Source organism: Nerophis lumbriciformis, linkage group LG03 (assembly GCF_033978685.3).
Source record: "Nerophis lumbriciformis linkage group LG03, RoL_Nlum_v2.1, whole genome shotgun sequence".
NCBI lineage: Eukaryota > Metazoa > Chordata > Actinopteri > Syngnathiformes > Syngnathidae > Nerophis > Nerophis lumbriciformis.
In genome coordinates this window covers 14,614,456-14,636,675 of record NC_084550.2, presented here as the reverse complement: position 1 = coordinate 14,636,675, position 22,220 = coordinate 14,614,456, and the positions used below count along the sequence as shown (strand labels likewise).

Sequence of the window (22,220 nt, the reverse complement as noted above, 5' to 3'; positions counted from 1 at the left end):
ACTCTCGGCAGGGTCCTTGAGGGTGCATGGGAGTTTGCCCAACCAGTCTACATGTGTTTTGTGGACTTGGAGAAGGCATTCGACCGTGTCCCTCGGGAAGTCCTGTGGGGAGTGCTCAGAGAGTACGGGGTATCGGACTGTCTGATTGTGGCAGTCCGCTCCCTGTATGCTCAGTGCCAGAGCTTGGTCCGCATTGCCGGCAGTAAGTCGGACACGTTTCCAGTGAGGGTTGGACTCCGCCAAGGCTGCCCTTTGTCACCGATTCTGTTCATAACTTTTATGGACAGAATTTCTAGGCGCAGTCAAGGCGTTGAGGGGATCTGGTTTGGTGGTTGCAGGATTAGGTCTCTGCTTTTTGCAGATGATGTGGTCCTGATGGCTTCATCTGGCCAGGATCTTCAGCTCTCACTGGATCAGTTCGCAGCCGAGTGTGAAGCGACTGGGATGAGAATCAGCACCTCCAAGTCCGAGTCCATGGTTCTCGCCCGGAAAAGGGTGGAGTGCCATCTCCGGGTTGGGGAGGAGATCTTGCCCCAAGTGGAGGAGTTCAAGTACCTCGGAGTCTTGTTCACGAGTGAGGGAAGAGTGGATCGTGAGATCGACAGGCGGATCGGTGCGGCGTCTTCAGTAATGCGGACGCTGTATCGATCCGTTGTGGTGAAGAAGGAGCTGAGCCGGAAGGCAAAGCTCTCAATTTACCGGTCGATCTACGTTCCCATCCTCACCTATGGTCATGAGCTTTGGGTTATGACCGAAAGGACAAGATCACGGGTACAAGCGGCCGAAATGAGTTTCCTCCGCCGGGTGGCGGGGCTCTCCCTTAGAGATAGGGTGAGAAGCTCTGTCATCCGGGGGGAGCTCAAAGTAAAGCCGCTGCTCCTCCACATCGAGAGGAGCCAGATGAGGTGGTTCGGGCATCTGGTCAGGATGCCACCCGAACGCCTCCCTAGGGAGGTGTTTAGGGCACGTCCGACCGGTAGGAGGCCGCGGGGAAGACCCAGGACACGTTGGGAAGACTATGTCTCCCGGCTGGCCTGGGAACGCCTCGGGGTCCCACAGGAAGAGCTGGACGAAGTGGCTGGGGAGAGGGAAGTCTGGGCTTCCCTGCTTAGGCTGCTGCCCCCGCGACCCGACCTCGGATAAGCGGAAGAAGATGGATGGATGGATGGATATATATATACAGCCCAAACCAATTTTTTTTTATTGTAATTTTGAAGAATTTATCTGAATTGTTTGAAATGTCACATGTTAAATGTTTAAATATTAACTGTCAGTTTACTGTACTACTATATGACTATGTATGTTCTATTGTTTCATTGAAAATAAAACAGCAAAGTCCATTTGGCTGTCATCTGTTTTAATTATGAGACACGATTGTGTCAAAGTCATGATTTTTTTATTTCATGCTTGAATTAAGAAATGATTACTTTAAAAAAAGTAGTTTTATACTTGTGAGTGTTGATGACACAGCTTTGCAAGTTTCAAGCATGTTTTACTCAATATAGGTCATAAAATCTCAGCAACAAGCTGTAATATCTTACTGAGATCATTTAGGACCAAAACCCTTAAAACAAGTAAAACACTCTAACATAAAATCTGCTTAGTGAGAAGAATTATCTTATCAGACAGAAAATAAGCAAATATCACCCTTATTTGAGATATTTAATCTTACTTAGATTTTAGTTTTTGCAGTGTATAGCTTAAAAAAACAAAACTTTTCACTGTGGGTGGTCCCGATACCCTTTAATTTAATATACACAGGACCCAGTGTTTATTTGATGTCTGTAAATTTAAACTGAGTCCACACTGGCAATTATTACCCAGCCCCCGCACGGACAGAGGAGACAGTGTGGTGGCGTTAACGTTCTAAACATTCGAGGTGATGTTGACCATTTCCGACTATACACTATGGTTCGTTGAGGAGGGCTGCTAAAGGCTGACTGTGACCGTGACACCAGTTTCCTGTCTCCGTATTTCCTCTGCCGCTCCATTTTTCTGGTTCGCAGACGACAATGGATGGTGCTTTGACTAAGAGTCCTTACAGGCAACCACGTCACTGGAAGACAAGGAGCACAGGCTCTGCATACGCATGGCAAAAGGTCTACCGTATCTTCCGGACTACAGAGCTCCATGTGGCCCCCTGATCTAAAATGAGTTTGACACCCCTGGTCTAAACAGAAGGGTAATGTGGAACTTGTCTAAAAGATGGTTACATAAACTATTAAATAGAGATGTCCGATAATGGCTTTTTTGCCGATATCCGATATTCCGATATTGTCCAACTCTTAATTACCGATTCCGATATCAACCGATACCGATATATACAGTCGTGGAATTAACACATTATGATGCCTAATTGTGTTGTGATGCCCCGCTGGATGCATCAAACAATGTAACAAGGTTTTCCAAAATAAATCAACTCAAGTTATGGAAAAAAGTGCCAACATGGCACTGCCATATTTATTATTGAAGTCACAAAGTGCATTATTTTTTTTGGCATGCCTCAAAACAGCAGCTTGGAATTTGGGACATTCTCTCCCTGAGAGAGCATGAGGAGGTTGAGCTTGGCAGGGTTGGGGGGGCAGGTTTGAGGTGGGGTTGTGGGGGTACAGGGTAAGGGGGTGTATATTGTAGCGTCCCGGAAGAGTTAGTGCTGCAAGGGGTTCTGGGTATTTGTTCTGTTGTGTTTATGTTGTGTTACGGTGCGGATGTTCTCCCGAAATGTATTTGTCATTCTTGTTTGGTGTGGGTTCACAGTGTGGCGCATATTTGTAACAGTGTTAAAGTTGTTTATACGGCCACCCTCAGTGTGACCTGTATGGCTTTTGACCAAGTATGAATGCATTCACTTGTGTGTGTGAAAAGCCGTAGATATTATGTGATTGGGCCGGCACGCAAAAGCAGTGCCTTTAAGGTTTATTGGCGCTCTGTACTTCTCCCTACGTCCGTGTACACAGCGGCGTTTTAAAAAGTCATACATTTTACTTTTTGGAACCGATACCGATAATTTCCGATATTACATTTTAAAGCATTTATCGGCCGATAATATCGGCAGTCCGATATTATCGGACATCTCTACTATTAAACTATTTACATTACGGTCATCAACGAAAAATCCGTAAATTAGTTAAAGTTAAAGTTAAAGTGCCAATGATTGTCACACACACACTAGGCGTGGCGAAATTATTCTCTGCATTTGACCCATCACCCTTGATCGCCCCCTGGGAGGTGAGGGGAGCAGTGAGCAGCAGCGGTGGCCCCGCCCGGGAATCATTTTGGTGATTTAACCCCCAATTCCAACCCTTGATGCTGAGTGCCAAGCAGGGAGGTAATGGGTCCCATTTTTATAGTCTTTGGTATGACTCGGCCGGGGTTTGAACTCACAACCTACCGATCTCAGACGCGCCGTTTCATAGGCTGCAAAGTCAAAAAGCGTAGGAAAAAAGTTGAGGTTATGTTTTTGGAAGTGTGCAAAGTTGAACAAATCCATGTGTTTTATTGATTTAAACTTATTGTTCTTACAAAACTGGAAAAACCTCCTTTTGAAACGAGACGATATAATTAAATCCAGAATCAGATCCAGGGTGTCTACTCTCACTCTCCAAGGGCACCGGGACCACACACCCTATTGACCGCCAGCCCGGTCGCTGTGACCTCAGGATGGGGAACTGCCTCCCTGTCCCTCACTATCATTAGCCTCGCCACACTTCCACACTGATGCCGGTGACGGCCTTGGACAAACATCACCATTTGATGTCGGTAAGCGGCGTTTAGCCTTCTGTGGGTTGACATGCTAGCAAAGCCCCTGGGTTGAGTAGGAAACTTTAATTCACATGTGGTCATTTGGTCTTTGAAGAGCTGCCTTCTTTTGAGGAGAGGAAAAAAATATATATAAAATGATTAAAACAGATGTATTGAAAGGGTCTGCAGCTGTGGTGGGGGAAACTGGCTTTAAATTACAGTGTTGTGATTCGCTGTGACTGAGAGGGTGATCGGAACTTCAGACAAGCTCCGGTCGTCGTCTAATCGACCTTTTTTTTTTCTCTCCCTCAAAATATTGAAACGTGAAACCCTTTTTCTTGTGGCCTTATTATTTCTTGTGATTTCAAAGTCCTGACCAAGAAATCTCGGTCTCCACTCCAGTCATGAAACTGGCCAAAGTCTAATGCGTGTTGACACGGTAAACCAGAGGTAGCCAAACTTTTTGACTTGGAGACCGCATTGGGCTAAAAAAAATGAATGTAAAAAATATATATATGTATATCATACTTGCCAACCTTGAGACCTCCGATTTCGGGAGGTGGGGGGTGGAGGGGGGGGGGGCGTGGTCGGGGCGGGGGCATGGTTAAGAGGGGAGGAGTATATTTACAGCTAAAATTCACCAAGTCAAGTATTTTATATATATAAGAAATACTCAAGTATTTCATATGCATATATATATATATGTACTCAAGTATTTCATATATATATATATATATATATATATATATATATATATATATATATATATATATATATATATTGTCAGAATATGTTGGTGACGAACCCCAAGATGCAGAGATGGCAGGCTTTGTCCAGGAAAACTTGATTTAGTTTAACACTATAGCAAAAAAACAAACAAAAGGGTACAAACAAAAGGCGCGCACAAAGCGGAGAACAAACTTGGCTATAAACTAAAATAGCACAAAGGCTAACTGTCGACAAGAAACAAAAACACTTACTGTGACACGAAGGAACTATGACATGAGCTGAGTGAGCAAAAGTAGACAGAGCTACAACGACAAGTATTATGACAGGTAGTAGTGACAATAATCCAGCACTGACTGGAGAGGAAGGCAGGTTCAAATAGCAGCTGGCTGATTGACACCAGGTGTGGCCAGGTGCCAATCAGCCACACCTGGCCACCTGGCCACACCTGATTGACACCAGGTGTGGCCAGGTGCCAATCAGCCACAGCTGAGGGGACAAAGCACTCAGGGAGATAATCAGGAAATAACCAAAATAAGAGCGCTGACAGGAAACAAAGACAGGAAAAACCAAAACCTAACTGAACTGTCAGTGACAAACCTGACATATATATATATATATATATATGATGTTTGTGCTTACAAACATCAGTTGTCTACCAATCTAAGGTAACACGCAAGGACATTAACACATCCGACACATATGTAGGATTAACCGAGGGAGAATTCAAAACCAGATGGAACAATCACAAGGCTTCTTTCAGGAACCAAAACCTGCGGAATACCACAGAACTCAGCAAACACATTTGGGACCTCAAAGACAATAATGTTGAATATTCAATAACATGGCAAATTCTTGCATCCAGCACACCTTACAATAGTGGTAATAAAAGATGCAACCTATGCTTGAAAGAGAAACTGTTTATTATTTACCGTCCAGACCTGTCATCCCTCAACAAGCGCAGCGAAATTGTAACAGCATGCCGCCACAGACGGAAACACCTCCTAGGTAACACATGAGCCAATCACCACGCCCCCACGCCAGCCTGTACCCACCCACTCTGTGCCCTATATAAACCATGGTATGTGAATGCTCCCATTAAAATCTCCTGATGATTGAGGGAACCCCCCCTCATGAAACAGGCCTGTAGAGATTAAATAGTCTTGTGATTTTTTTCCCCACACATACATATATATATATATATATATATATATATATATATATATATATATATATATATATATATATATATATATATATATATATATATATATATATATATATATATATATATAGTATAGCAGTTGTGCACTGCACTCTCTAAAAGCCCTAGATGTTATTGTCACATATGCATGTACAGTAGATGGCAGTATTGTCCTGTTTAAGAGTGTCACAACATTGCTGTTTACGGCAGACGAACTGCTTTACAGTAGACATACATGTGACTGCTGTTGTTCTGTGTTGTTACCGCGCTGGGAGGACGTTAATGAAACTGCCTAACAATAAGCCCACATAAGAAACCAAGAACTCGCCCTCCATCATTCTACAGTTATAACGTGATTGGGCAGGCACGCTGTTTATATTGTGGGAAAGCGGACGTGAGAACAGGCTGGCCGCTGTCCACACGTCACTCAGGTCCGCATGGAGCTGGAGGGGGCGTGGCCTCCAGCTCCGCCTGAATTTCGGGAGATTTTCGGGAGAAAATTTGTCCCGGGAGGTTTTGGGGAGAGGCGCTGAATTTCGGGTGTCTCCTGGAAAATCCGGGAGGGTTGGCAAGTGTGATGTATATATATATTCATATATATACAGTACAGGCCAAAAGTTTGGACACACCTTCTCATTCATTGATTTTCATGACTATTTACATTTACATTTACATTTACATATTTACATTACAAAACATGTGGAGTTATGTACTTAACAAAAAAAAACTGAAAACATGTTTTGTATTCTAGTTCCTTCAAAATAGCCACCATTTGCTCTGATTACTTCTTTGCACACTCTTGGCATTCTCTCCATGGGCTTCGAGAGGTAGTCACCTGAAATGGTTTTCACTGCACAGGTGTGCTTGGAGCTCATCGAGAGAATGCCAAGAGTGTGCAAAGCAGTAATCAAAGGGTGGTTATTTTGAAGAAACTAGAATATAAAACATGTTTTTAGTTATTTCACCTTTTTTTTGTTGAGTACATAACTCCACGTGTGTACATTCATAGTTTTGATGCCTTCAGTGAAGGTGTGTCCAAACTTTTGGCCTGTACTATATATATATATATATATATATATATATATATATATATATATATATATATATATATATATATATATATATATATGTATGTATATATATGTATATATATATATATATATATATATATATATATATATATATATATATATATATATATATATATATATATATATATATATATGTATATATATATATGTATATAACGGATACACCACAGAAACCTTGACTACATACATATGTAGTGTGTGTGTGTGTTATAATAATATAATGGACATACAATTAATAATTAATATAATTGAATATTAAGAGTATGTGAAAGTTCAACCCCTACCTTGTTTACCTCCGTGACGACCTCCTTAAAGTTTTGTAATCAATCAGCAGCTAAAATGCACCAAACATGGGTAGGTGTGCCGTCATGCATTTTAATGGGTGTAATTTAGAATGTTTTATGGTGCTTGGATGTTTTTTTAAACTATACACAAAGTTCAGTGAGCTGTTTTTTTTATGTGTGACCATGTACGTGGACTTTTTGTGTTGATTTTTATTTTTTATATTTTTTTGTACCATGACTATGGAAGGTTATTTAGATAAATCCTCCTTAAAGTTTTGTAATCAATCAGCAGTTAAAATGCGCCAAATATGGATAGGTCTGGAGAGAGTGTTTTTGCATTTGTGCCATCATGCATTTTGGGTGTAATTTAGAATTTTTTTTATGGTGCTTGGACGTTTTTTTTTAAACTACCCACAAAGTTCAGTGAGCCGTTTTTTATGTATGACCATGTATGTTGACTTTTTGTGTTGGTTGTAGGGTTGTATGGTATAGTACCGCGATACTAATGATTCATATTCGGTACTATACCGCCTCTGAAAAGTACCGGTCCGCTGTTAAAAGAGAAAGTAAGCAGATATTAACAGTAAATGAACAAGTAGATGAATAATTAATTTTCTACCACTTGTCCTTAATAATTTTGACAAAATAGTACAAGGGAAAATGACACGATATGTTACTGCATATGTCAGCAGCTAAATTAGGAGCCTTTGTTTGCTTACTTACTACTAAAAGACAAGTCAATATTTTATTTAAGGACAAACTTGCAATAAAAAAACATATGTTTAATGTACCCTAAGATTTTTTTGTTAAAATAAAGCCAATAATGCAATTTTTTGTGGTCCCCTTTATTTAGAAAAGTACCGAAAAGTATCAAAAATTATTTTGGTACCGGTACCGGTAACAAAATATTGGTATCGGGACAACACTAGTTGGTTGAATTTTTTTTTCCCGTGCCATGACTAGGGAAGGTTATTTAGATAAATCCTGTGCTGATTTCACTTCCACTTGTCCACAAAATGTCAGTAAATTTGTAACGATCGGATTGTTAGATATTTAAAATTAGATTTGAAAACAGATTCCCTATTAAACTGTAGACGTCGTCAGGGCCGTAGTTTGGACACCCCTACAGTAAACGGACAAACAGACACAAGTCTCATTGGCTTAATCTGGGCTTTTATGATACTGCAAAGTTGTGGTTTTGCATTTTTTTTTATTGTACAACTTCATGTTGCTTTAGCTGAGGTCAAAGCATGCTGCAAGACTTGTGTCAACTTCAAAAGAGTGACTGCGTCAGAGACACAGGCTGCATGGTGTTTGGAATTTTCCACAAAAGCACATCAGCATTACCTGTTTGTTGTGGGGCTTATTTAGTCGTGCACAGGTATGCCAGCTATTTGTAGCATGGAGCCATGCTAGAAAAGACATGAATGAGTAAACGGTCTTAAGGAAGGACAGTCATTTAAGACGTAACAGGGGAAGTAGGCGGAGACATATTTTTTTGTCATCCACCTCCTGTTAGACTGTTTAGGCCAGTCAGTCAAGCCAGTTCATCACAATACTTTCTGCAACCCCATAAGAAGGACGGTTAGACAGAAAGTAATCAGACAAATCTCTATTTTACAGAATTTTTTTCTAACTTTATTTTTTTTGTCTCTCTTTGAATTTTGCCACGTGACAATGGGACTATGTTGTGGTGAAAATGAGAGTATAAACTTGGGGACCAGTTGGACTAAGGTAAGATCTGGCTTGAATGGAATGAACAGATTTTTACTTGGAATATAGTAATTTATTTATCGACCGATATTATCGGCCGATAAATATGTTAAAATGTAATATCGGAAATTATCGGTATCGGCTTTTTTATTATCGGTATCGTTTTTTTTTGTTTGTTTTTTTTTAAAGTTTTTTTAAAATTATTAAATCAACATACAAAACACAAGATACGCTTACAATTAGTGCACCAACCCAAAAAACCTCCCTCCCCCATTTACACTCTTTCACACAAAAGGGTTGTTTCTTTCTGTTATTAATATTCTGGTTCCTACATTATATATCAATATATATCAATACAGTCTGCAAGGGATACAGTCCGTAAGCACACATGATTGTGCGTGCTGCTGGTCCACTAATAGTACTAACCTTTAACAGTTAATTTTACTAATTTTCATTAATTACTAGTTTATATGTAACTGTTCTTATATTGTTTTACTTTCTTTTTTATTCAAGAAAATGTTTTTAATTTATTTATTTTATTTTATTTTATTATTTTTTTTTTAAAGTACCTTGTCTTCACCATACCTGGTTGTCCAAATTAGGCATAATAATGTGTTAATTCCACGACTGTATATATCGGTTGATATCGGTATCGGTAATTAAAGAGTTGGACAATATCGGAAGATCAGATATCGGCAAAAAGCCATTATCGGACATCCCTAGTAATTTACTATCTTGGATCCTTTAATTACTAATACATTAGGATGACTATTCAACTAGATGCTATTGATTGTATTGTGAAATCCTAGCCATGGCCTTGCAGTGTTGTCTAAATTAGGTCAAATGTATAAAAGCAGGTGTTATTTGGGTTTACACTTCCACATCAAATAGTTCCTTTCGGATATATTTCCCTTGTGGACCAATAACGTTTGTCTAAGTCCAAGTCTAGGTCTAATGGTTTTTGCCACTTAAGGGAATTTGGAGAACCAACCACAGTTTGTGTTGTCTGTTACCCTTGTCAAAAGTAAATTGTTCCAAGCTTTAATTTATAAGTCAGCAAATACACATTTTAGGTAATCTCTTCAGCATTCTGTAATGGAACCCCGCTGTTTATGCTGACGTACCATGAATTGATTAATGTGAAATTGAAAAACTTATTTGGGTGTTACCATTTAGTGGTCAATTGAACGGAATATGTACTGTACTGTGCAATCTACTAATAAAAGTCTCAATCAATCAAAAACTGTTAGCGAAACTACCCAACCAGTGCCTGAATGGTTTCCTGGAGACCACCTCGACCCAAACCATCCGACTGATCTAAAGGAACACTCAGGAGCCCTTTTAGATAGAATAGAGCCGCCTAATTCCAGGCTCCCAGTTTTTCCCTCATGAGCGCCCTTTGATTTTTATGGACTGCCTCTGGCAGTCTGGTTGTAAGTGCAGCCAAGGCTTTGAAAGTGTTTTTCCAACTTTCCCAGCAAAGTAGATGTTTGCCGCCTGCTTGACAGCAATTAGACAGCTGTTGTGAACTGAAGGGAAAAAAAAATTGACTTTATTGGCATAGATAAAAGATAACATTGTGAGGACTAAGAATAGAAATCCATAATCCAGTATCAATGTGTCTTTTTCATCATTTTGTATTGCACATCTGTATACATATATACATACAGTACAGGCCAAAAGTTTGGACACACCTTCTAATTTCAGTGCGATTTCTTTATTTTCATGACTATTTACATTGTAGATTGTCACTGAAGGCATCAAAACTATGACACCTGTGAAGTGAAAACCCTTCTTGAAGCTCATCAAGAGAATGCCAAGAGTGTGCAAAACGGTAATCGGAGCAAAGGGTGGCTTTTTTGAAGAAACTAGAATATAAAACATGTTTTCAGTTATTTCACCTTTTTTTTTTTTCTTAAGTACATAACTCCACATGTGTTCATTCATAGTTTTGATGCCTTCAGTGACAATCTACAATGTAAATAGTCATGAAAATAAAGAAAACACATTGAATGAGGAGAAAGTGTGTGCAAACTTTTGGCCTGTACTGTATGTATATATATATATATATATATATATATATATATATATATATATATATATATATATATATATATATATATATATATATATATATATATATATATATATATACATACATATATGTATTTCTATACATATATATATATATATATATATATATATATATATATATATATATATATATATATATATATATATATATATATATATATATATATGTATATAAATATATATGTAGGTGTATGCATTTAATGTATATACAGTCGTGGTCAAAAGTTTACATACACTTGTAAAGAACATAATGTCATGGCTGTCTTGAGTTTCCAATAATTTCTACAACTCTTATGTTTTTGTGATAGAGTGATTGGAGCACATACTTGTTGGTCACAAAAAACATTAATGAAGTTTGGTTATTTTATGAATTTATTTTGGGTCTACTGAAAATGTGACCAAATCTTCTTGGTCAAAAGCAGTAATGTTAATATTTGCTTACATGTCCCTTGGCAAGTTTCACTGCAATAAGGCGCTTTTGGTAGCCATCCACAAGCTTCTGGTTGAATTTTTGACCACTCCTCTTGACAAAATTGGTGCTGAATGTGTTGGTTTTCTGACATGGACTTGTTTCTTCAGCATTGTCCACACGTTTAAGTCAGGACTTTGGGAAAGCCATTCTAAAACCTTAATTGTAGCCCGATTTAGCCATTCCTTTACCACTTTGGACGTGTGTTTGGGGTCATTGTCCTGTTGGAACACCCAACTGCGCCCAAGACCCAACCTCCGGGCTGATGATTTTAGGTTGTCCTGAAGAATTTGGAGGTAATCCTCGTTTTTCATTGTCCCATTTACTCTCTGTAAAGCACCAGTTCCATTGGCAGCAAAACAGGCCCAGTGCATAATACTACCACCACCATGCTTGACGGTAGGAATTGGTGTTCCTGGTATTAAAGGCCTCACCTTTTCTCCTCCAAACATATGTATATATATATATATATATATATATATATATATATATATATATGTTGGATTTTTTAAATGATAAAATCTAACTTGGATTTAGTAGTTACAAAAAACCTAAGAAGTTGGCTCTGTGAGTGCTGGAAATGCGTGTGCGTGTGTGTGTGTGCGTGTGTGATGCAATGCAGCTTGTTTAAAGCGGGGACCACCATGAACACAGCAGAGGGGGGGGGGGGGGGGGGGGGGGAACACACACACACACGTGACTCTGTTGCCATGGCGTTCAGGTTGTCGCGCCATTGGTGGTACCCTGCTCGGCTGCAGCCTCGACAACTCATCTGTTTTCACCTCAGCATCATTTCTGCAGAGTGTGCGGCGGCGGCGGCGAAATGGCACATACAGCTTCAAGTGTGTTTGGGACTTCATTAGGAAGACATCTTTAAAGTATGACATATTAATGGGCTTCACTGAGTCTGAGCCCAGCAGCTCCCCCACTAAGATGAATTGATACCCAGCATTTTGATAAACACCACCGTGGTGCGTTGAAATGCCACATTGCGCAGTATGCATCAGAGCTGTTCTGCATTACTGAACCGAGAGAAGGGATTTGCGGAGAGAAAGAAAGCAAGATTTGAGGGGATTCTCCAAACTCACGTCTTCTGCAGTGCCTTTTATTGCTGATCATTTAGCAGGTGGGTGGGAGGCAGGGAAGGAGAGCGAGATCCACCAGTCAGATTCACCTCAGGGGACTCTATAGCGAGCGCAGACCCCCACCTCTCCCTCGCCACATCTCTCTTTCTGTCGCTCTCTCTCCTTTCCATCGAACAATCTGGGCACAGGAAGGCTGGATTTCCCCCCTCTATGTCACATCTGGATGGAGGCAAGAAAGGTCTAGAAAGAGGGCCGGAGGCTGCGGGAAGAAGAGCACAAAAAGAAATGTTGGGGGGATTCCACTGGATTCCACACTGGACCATGTGAGGACACGCATCCAACAGAAGATGGGAGCGCTACCCAAGATGATGTGTTTTTACCGAGCATCGACCGCACTGGGAGTCTGAGCGATTAGTTTGCACCTGGAGGTTTCAGGCTGGAGGTCTGAGCCCAGCCTTGGGGGGTCCACTCAGAGAGGAGCACACAGGGCTTCTGCTGGGGTAGCGCCAGGGGCTCGGCACAGCTCAGCACCATGCCTGAGGCCAACTACCTGTTCTCTGTGTCCTGGGGATACATCAAGGTGTGTCTCACCGTGTGTGTGTGTGTGTGTTCTTGTATTTCTACCCTTCTTGAGATGTAAACAAGGAAAAGTATCGTCCATATGAGGACCGGTGAACAGGACCGAAATCGTGGTCCCAATACGGAAAAAAGACACATTGCATCTAATAGAGACTGTCTCATTTGCAAAATTGGGGTGGTCCCAAAAAGGAGGGATTTTTCAAATTGACTGGGTGTCGGTTTTCAAAGTGCTCTCTGGTCAACATATGAAATAACAAGTGGGTGTAAGAAATTGTAGTGCGCTCCCTTTAGCCAAAATGTATAATAAATAAATAAATAGATATGTATATAGAGACATACTGTAATAACTTCAAGTAAATAATGAAGATTAAAAAGCAAGTACCGTATTTTTCAGACTATAAGTCGCAGTTTTTTTCATAGTCTGGCCGGGGGTGCGACTTATACTCAGGAGCGACTTATGTGTGAAATTATTAACACATTACCATAAAATATCAAATGAGATTATTTAGCTCATTCACGTAAGAGACTAGACGTATAAGACTTCATGGGATTTAGCGATTCGGAGTGACAGATTGTTTGGTAAACGTATAGCATGTTCTATATGTTATAGTTATTTGAATGACTCTTACCATAATATGTTACGTTAACATACCAGGCACGTTCTCAGTTGGTTATTTATGCCTCATATAACGTACACTTATTCAGCCTGTTGTTCACTATTCTTTATTTATTTTGCCTTTCAAATGTCTATTCTTGGTGTTGGGTTTTATCAAATAAATTTCCCCCATAAATGCGACTTATACTCCAGTGCGACTTATATACGTTTTTTTTTACTTCTTTATTATGCATTTTCGGCCGGTGCGACTTATACTCCAGAGCGACTTATACTCCGAAAAATACAGTACAAACAAAAAAAAAATATATATTTTTTTTTTACAGTCTTTTTGTTACGGCTGGGATCAGTTCAATAGGTTTATTGAAACTGATGATGATGATGAGTTGGAGTGTGTATTCTACTCTAGGTGAATGGTGCAAGACGGTGTGTAGAATTAACCATGTAAATGTTACCAGAGGTTGTTGTATGTGCGTTTTAAAGTGCATCAATAAGAGAGACAGAAAAAAAAAAGGTTTATTTAAGACAATAGCTAAGAAAAGACTCCTGAACGAAAGAGGCAAAACAGGAAAGGGTACACAAACCTCCTCACGCTGCATTTGAGCACTCCAAACTGATGAACAATAACTGTATTCCCCCACAACAATAGCAACCCTGTGGAGCGGTATCGGGTCACGATCAGTCTTTTCCTTCGGATTTAAAAACTCCTTCTGTCAATCCACAGAGCCTTTGAATGAACTCAGAGAGATTTGAAAGTTTTGTTTCCACGATTCAACGTCCGAAAATTCCTTGCGTAACAACTCTTTGCTATCAGTCTTTCTTTGCTTTAGACCTGCATCCTTTCCGAGACATCCCTGGTAGTAGTGTCATGTTCCTAGCGCAGGGGTCGGCAACCCGCGGCTATAGAGCCGCATGCGGCTCTTTAGCGCCGCCCTAGTGGCTCTCTGGAGCTTTTTCAAAAATATATTTTTTGTTTTAATATGGTTTCTGTAGGAGGACAAACATGACACAAACCTCCCTAATTGTTATAAAGCACACTGTTTATATTAAACATGCTTCACTGATTCGAGTATTTGGCGAGCGCCGTTTTGTCCTACTAATTTTGGCAGTCCTTGAACTCACCTTAGTTTGTTTACTTTCTGCGACTTTCTAGGACGTGTTTTATGCCACTTATTTTTCTGTCTCATGTTGTCCACCAAACCTTTAACGTTGTGCAAGAATCCACAAAGGTGAGTTTTGTTGATGTTATTGACTTGTGTGGAGTGCTAATCAGACATATTTGGTCACTGCATGACTGCGAGCTAATGGATGCTAACATGCTATTTAGGCTAGCTATATGTACATATTGCATAATTATGCCTCATTTGTAGCTATATTTGAGATAATTTAGTTTCCTTTAAGTCATACTAATTCAATTTATATCTCATGACACACTATCTGTATGTAATTTGGCTTTTAATTTTTTGCGGCTCCAGACAGATTTGTTTTTGTATTTTTGGTCCAATAAGGCTCTTTCAACATTTTGGGTTGCCGACCCCTGTCCTAGCGCAATATAAGATATTTTTTTTGCTATTTAAAGGGGAACTGCATCGTTCACAATTATTGTGAGGGACAAGAAGACAACAAGTTTTTGTTGTTTTTGCATTCTAACATAAAAATTGACTTGTACTAGGTGGCTAGCAATGCTGCTAATGGGAGCAATCAATTCTACCTCTAAATCCCTTTAAAAATGCATTCAAAACCGTCAACAATACTTCATTTACGTTCCGTAAACTGTATAATAACCAAACTGTAGCAACATTGTTATTGTAAAAGTAAACACTGAGGAACTCTTTTTTTTCTATTGTAGTAACACATCGGCGCGTTTCGATATTAGCCGTAAAAGTTGACTACGGAAAGAGAGAAGCTGGCTTCTACGACAACACTAAACGTGTTTGGTTTTGTAATGCACAACACTGCGATATGACACCAATTGGTACTGACTAAAAAACATAAAGAATCATATTACAGTATCTGTAAAGTATTAGCCCACATTTCATCTTTTGTTAGTCCACAGCTAAGCTAGCCAGACAGCGCATTGATATTAAAGTGATTCACTCAATGGATAGTTCGTCTGGTCCAGCTGGCCGGGGACGTTTTCTGTTGATTTTGGGTAAGCACTCTATTTATGTCAAAATAGCTTGGCTCCAAACTCCATACTCAGAGCGTCAAACGTCTCACTCTTCCTTCATGCTCGCTTCTATAAGCAGCATTATATTTAGCATTCAAAAGTATAAGGTTGTGAATCCTTATTTGTCCAAAAAAATAGTCGTTTACGTTGTCTGTTACCGAGTCTGCCATGATTAGAAATCATATTCGTGTTTGATTCTTGAAATGGGAACACATTTGTTGCCAGAATTTGGACGTGCGCTGCTGTGGAAACAGAAATAAATGCGCGGAAGAAATCAGTCAAGGATTTGTGGGCGGCCGAGGGTGGAGTCGGCTCTCTCGGTTGCTTTGTTGGGTCTGCTCCTGTCTCTGGCCATGCTCCCCCCATACCAGCAGACGATGGCGTGAAACACGGCAGAGGCCACCACAGTGTGTGTGGGTGTTGAAATTATGTTTTTGTTTGCATGTATATTATTGGTTGATTATTTTTTTGTTGTTTTACTTTTGTAGCTGTGTGTAGAAGTTGCATCAGCTCTGCTCTTTTAATGTCTTTAATGTTCTTTGATGTTTCCCCTCTTACACATGTTTATGTGTGCTATGGCTATGAGGTTTTTTTATTTCCTTGGCCTCAGCCTGGACACCCTCTCCAGGGGCCCAGGCTTAGACTGAATTTGTTTTTTCTCTAAATATCTAAAAACTAGCCAGTTAGAAATTTGCTCTTTCAACTCGATGTATGTTTTTTTTCCAGTTCAAGAGGATGCTGAACCGGGAGCTAAGCCACCTGTCTGAGATGAATCGTTCAGGCAATCAAGTGTCAGAGTACATCTCCAACACCTTCCTAGGTGAGGCCCTGCAAATGAAACACCCACCCACCCACAAACACAGACACACAGACTTGGGAGTGCTTCATGTAAAGCACAGGTATCAAACTCAAGGCCAAGGGGGCCACATTTGGCCCGCCACATCATCTTGTGTGGCCCGCGAAAGCCTGGAATTAATATGCGTATTTTCTCACTAAATGTATTCAACTTTCCATTTTAACAGCAAACATACATGTACTGTTTTTATATCTTTTAAACTGCAAAACCTAAGATTGCAACAAATATATTATCGTACATCCCTAACATTTTTTCTGTCAAAATAAAAACACTTGGGTTCGCTCATAATTTGAAAGCAAGTTATACATCAAATTGTACACTTTAAAAATTATTGGTTGCTCAGTTCCCAGAATTTTACCGTAAAAAACAAAAATGATATTGTTTTTTAATTTTACAGCAATACCCAGTAAAACAACTGTATATTTTACAGTAAAAACAGAGGTACTGTTTTTCCATATATTTTAAAAACATACATTTTACAGTAAAATTTTGGCAACCGTGACTTTTTTACAGTTTTTTTTTACAGTGTATGTAAAAAATATATATGATAATGGATAATTGTGTAATGAGGCAATTTATATTTATATATTATTCACTGTTACAAGTGGCACTCTAAGGGCAGCCATAACTGCAATGTGGCCCCCAATGAAAACGGGTTTGACACCCCTGATGTAAAGGTTATTATGCTAGTGCCAAGTAACCAAAGTAAATCACAGCTGGTGTGCACCATTTCTTTCAAACCAGTCTGATCTGGTCTGGAGGAAGCAGAGTCTGGAGCAGGGAAGACTTCCCTCTATGGCAGACCAGGGCAAATTAAGGCCCGGGGGCCACATGCGGCCCATTAAGCTTTTCAATCTGGCCCGCCGGACATTCCCAAATATTGTTTTTAGATCTTTAAGATTGAAAGTGTAGCTGCCATTATGATGTGCAGTGATGTTTTCAAATGACCGTAAGTCTTGAACTATACAAAGTATTTCAATGGTTAGAATCTGCACTTATGGATGATATACTAGTTACTATGGTCATCTAATTAGTTACTATGGTAATCTACGTCACAGCAGCTCAGACGAGGCACCAAGCAGTGTGGGCGGGAAGCGTTTCCACAGACGCGAAAGGAGCTTTTCACAACACAGTTCTAAAGCTTAGTGATATATCAAATATATCAGATTGTAGGTGGGTTTATTTTGTACCCTTCGCATTCGTATTTCACTATTTGTTGCATTTTTGTTGCGTTTCACATGATTGTAAAATATGCGATCGAAAGGGGGTGTGACATTCATATTCTGTCAATATTCAGTGTTTTATCGTTCATAGAAAAATGTAAAATTCCATTCCGTTTTTTAAGGCGGTCTGTCATAACGTTTTTAGCATCCAATCAGACATTATTGTGAAGTTTTGTATTAAGTGTCCCTAAAAATAGATATACCGGCCCCCAGACACATTTTTTTCTTTAAATGTGGCCCCCGAGTCAAAATAATTGCCCAGGCCTGCTCTATGGGTTATCAGGGCAGGAGGGGGAGAATGGTTGTGAGAATTCTGCACTGTGGTACTTAAGTGTGGTCGGGTATCATTGGGTTTTAGATAGATACCGTATTTTCCGGACTATAGAGCACACCGGTATATAAGCCGCACCTTTTAAATTTTAGAAGGAAAAAATTATTTTTCCATATGTTAGCCAGACTATAAGCCGCAGATACATACGTTGCGAAACAAGTTTTTACACAGAAATAGTTTGAAAAATGTTTATGTGCATCCCTTAATTGTTTCCAAATGGTGCCCGTAACACGGCAGTAAAATTACTGATCAAACAAAACATAAGCCAAAGTCATAGACCCACGAGCTTCTCTCCAATTAGCGAAACCAGGGGTGTCAAACTCATTTTAGCTCAGGGGCCTAATGGAGGAAAATCCGTGCACACGCGGGCCGGACTATTTAAATCGTGGCATTAAAACTAAAAAAATAAAGACAAGATTGATTTCTTTGTGTTCATTTGGCCAAAAATAGAACAAACACATTCTGAAAATATAGGAAAAAAATACCTTCATCGGAAAAGTTTAGAACCATGGAGGAAAGAAGAAAGTGAATGAATGTTTAGAACTGAATACATTTACATATGCATAAAAATGTATTTTCTTTTGTATATTTTTTTTAATGAATTAAGTAATATTTATGACAACCTTTTTCCAAAACACAATATAGAATGGGAGATATAACAGGATAATGCATACATTTATCATTTGTTTTCAAAACGCTTACAAAAAAGTGAAACCCCAAAAATGTACTGTGGGGCCCCATTTTTATGACTTGATGGGGTCCCTGGCACCCCATTTTTGAAAATTTGTAGCGCCAACACTGATGGGAGTATTGGTCAATCAATCAATCAATCAATGTTTATTTATACAGCCCTAAATCACGAGTGTCTCCAAGGGCTGCACAAGCCACAACGACATCCTCGGTTCAGAGCCCACATAAGGGCAAGGAAAAACTCACAACCCAGTGAGATGTCAATATGAATGACTATATTGGTGCGTGCAGACTCAACAACTACACGGTGATGTTTTGGTGAATTTGTGAAACTGAAACAATACAAAAAAAAATGCCATTGTAAGTTAATAAATCTAACAAAAACACCCGTAAATGTGTTAGCATATTCGCTAATGCTAACAACGCTAGCTTCATTACATTACGATTGCATGAAAACAGTCCTACAGACATCACGCATGGGACGGTTTAGTACGTGTGATTTGTTTTAGTTATATTGTAAAACTTACAAACATTGCTTGGAGTAAATACGCTTTGGAAACCTAAACGCCGGAACGGCACTTGTACTTCCGGTTGAAAGCTCACTCTAAACAGGAGGGCACCTGCAGTGAGCGAACTCATTAAAAAAGATGGCACCATGGCGAAAACAATGGTGCCATCTTTTTGAAAAACTGCATTTGCTAAATTTGCATCAAGACCGTCCTTCAAAGAAAAATCCGTAAATCGGTTGCACCGTTGTATAAGCCACTTGGGTCAAAGCATAGGACAAAAAAGGAGCGGCTTATAGTCCGGAATTTGCGGTACAGGCATGCAACTCAGCAACTCAAGTAACTTCTCTAAACAGATCAGCTTAGCGATCTTAGTGAGCTAATTTCTTCCACTATCCTGTGGATTGTTATTACAACATGGTTGGCAGGGACCTCTGGAATATTGCAAATTTCCTAACGTGTCATTAGTATCGCTTGACCCCCTTTTTGCCTTTACCACACGCTCTCTGGAAATAGATGTAATTTAAACTTAATTTGGGGGGGGGTTTACTGTTGTCAGGAGACATGTCATTTTAGTGAGAGATTACTTGCTTATTAAATAGCTGACTGCCGCTTTGAAGGGATCGTGTTATGATTTTATTGGGATTTTATAGGATTTACAGAATTTACAGGATATCTTAATTGTTTTGGCTAACAACATTTTTTCTTAGTCATTACAGGCATAGAAGGGGTTATGCATATGTTTTCATTGTAGACTTTACGCCAGGGGTGTCAAACTCATTTTAGATGGGGGGGCCACATGGAGGAAAATCTACTTCCAAGTGGGGCCAGACTGGTAAAATCACGGCAGGATAACTTAAAAATAAAGACGACTTCAGATTGTTGTCTTTGTTTAAAAATAGAAAAAGCACATTCTGAAACTGTACAAATCATAATGTTGTTGTGTTTTTTTTTACACTTACATGTTGCGGTTAATAGTATTCTATATTTATTTGTCGTTTTCTAAATAAATTATGTGATAATTAGGGATGTCCGATAATGACGATATCTGATATTCCGATATTGTCCAACTCTTAATTACCGATACCAACATCAACCGATACTGATATATACAGTCGTGGAATTAACACATTATTATGCCTAATTTGGACAACCAGGTATGGTGAAGATAAGGTCCTTTTTAAAAAAATTCATAAAATAATATAAGATGAATAAATTAAAAATATTTTCTTGAATAAAAAAGAAAGTAAAACAATATAAAAACAGTTACATAGAAACTAGTAATTAATGAAAATGAGTAAAATTAACTGTTAAAGGTTAGTACTATTAGTGGACCAGTCCATAATCATGTGTGCTTACGGACTGTATCCTTGCAGACTGTATTGATATATATAGATATATAATGTAGGAACCAGAATATTAATAACAGAAAGGGGGAGGGAGTTTTTTTTAGGTTGGTGCACTAATTGTAAGTGTATCTTGTGTTTTTTATGTTGATTTAATAAATTAAAAAAAATAAAATAAAAAAAGATACCGATAATTAAAAAAAACGATACCGATAATTTCCGATATTACATTCAGGCAGGCCGATATTATCGGGCATCTCTAGTGATAATGTTCATCAGTCAACTCTTTGGTGTTAATTTTTAATCTATCAAGATAAAAAAAAATATATCAAAATCAAATTACAGTTTGTTATTTATGTAGTTTGATCATTTTCCTCGACTGGTGCATTAATATTATGTGGTTTATTTTGTACATATCTAGCATCATCTACAAAGATACAAATAATTGCTATTGCGACATCCAGTGGACACATTCATAACAGCAGTTTCTTTCGTTCAAAAATTTCTGGTTAATTTTTATACTTAGCAAAGTCATGCCGCCTGCCGTAAAAAATCTGTTCGCGGGCCTGATCCGTCCCTCGGGGCGTAGGTTTGACACCCCTGATTTACATTGTGTATTTAAGTGTGCTGGAACTGGTTGCAAGCAGCTATTTAACAAATACGGCGCATTTAAGGTGCATTCATTTTTAATAGCTCAACTTGAAGGAACATATTGCGGAAGACCATGTTGTGAGTTGTCCAGTGAAAGGTTGTACGAATACTTTCAAAATCAAATCCTCATGTACCGATCATATGTCTCAGAAACAGAGGCATTTTGCAGATACTAGTATTGATGACGGGGCAGCACGGCGGGACTGTTGATAGTGTACGTGCCTCACAGTGAGAAGGTCCTGGGTTCGATTCCCGGGAAAGGGGTCTTTGTGTGTGTGTAGTTAGTATGTTCTCCCTGTGCCTGCGTGAGGTGGTCCGGCTTCCTCCCACCTCCAAAGACCTGCATCTGGGGTTAGGCTGATTGACAACACTAAAATTGGCCTTAATTCGGTGAATTCCTGGCAACCACAGCTGCCAGTATTTTACCGTAAATTCAATAAAAATTTTTGTAAACAAGTAAACAATATACCAGTTAGACTTAGACTGAGACAAACTTTAATGGTACCCAAGGGCAATTGTTCCACACAGTAGCTCAGTTACAAAGGATGGAAAGGACAAGGATGGAAAGGATAATGCACACAAGGGCACAAAAAGAGGGCAAAAACAAAAGGTGTAAAGTAGACTAAAATGTACCATAGTAGCAATATAAATAAACCATAAATGTAATATTTACATATTATATACAGTCGTGGTCAAAAGTTTACATACACTTCTGTCTTGAGTTTCCAATAATTTCTACAACTCTTACTTTTTTGTAATAGAGTGATTGGAGCACATACTTGTTGATCACAAAAAACATTCATGACATTTGGTACTTTTATGAATTTATTATGGGTCTACTGAAAATG

At 39.1% G+C, this 22,220-nt stretch overlaps 1 protein-coding gene across 3 annotated transcripts in view; it reads left to right on the top strand.

The window, feature by feature from the left end:
• Window positions 1–22,220, top strand: part of LOC133579710 (3',5'-cyclic-AMP phosphodiesterase 4B-like) — a 40,798-nt gene that overhangs the window by 6,422 nt on the left and 12,156 nt on the right. Inside the window, exons 1-2 of one of the 3 annotated variants that reach the window (XM_061934111.1) lie at window positions 8,598–8,780; window positions 16,496–16,589. In XM_061934111.1, the coding sequence (XP_061790095.1) occupies window positions 8,724–8,780; window positions 16,496–16,589 (151 nt within the window). In that variant the 5' untranslated portion in view covers window positions 8,598–8,723. Of the gene's footprint in view, window positions 1–8,597; window positions 8,781–12,365; window positions 12,988–16,495; window positions 16,590–22,220 lie in introns of those variants that run through there. The other 2 variants (XM_061934112.1, XM_061934106.1) reach the window with 2 other exon arrangements.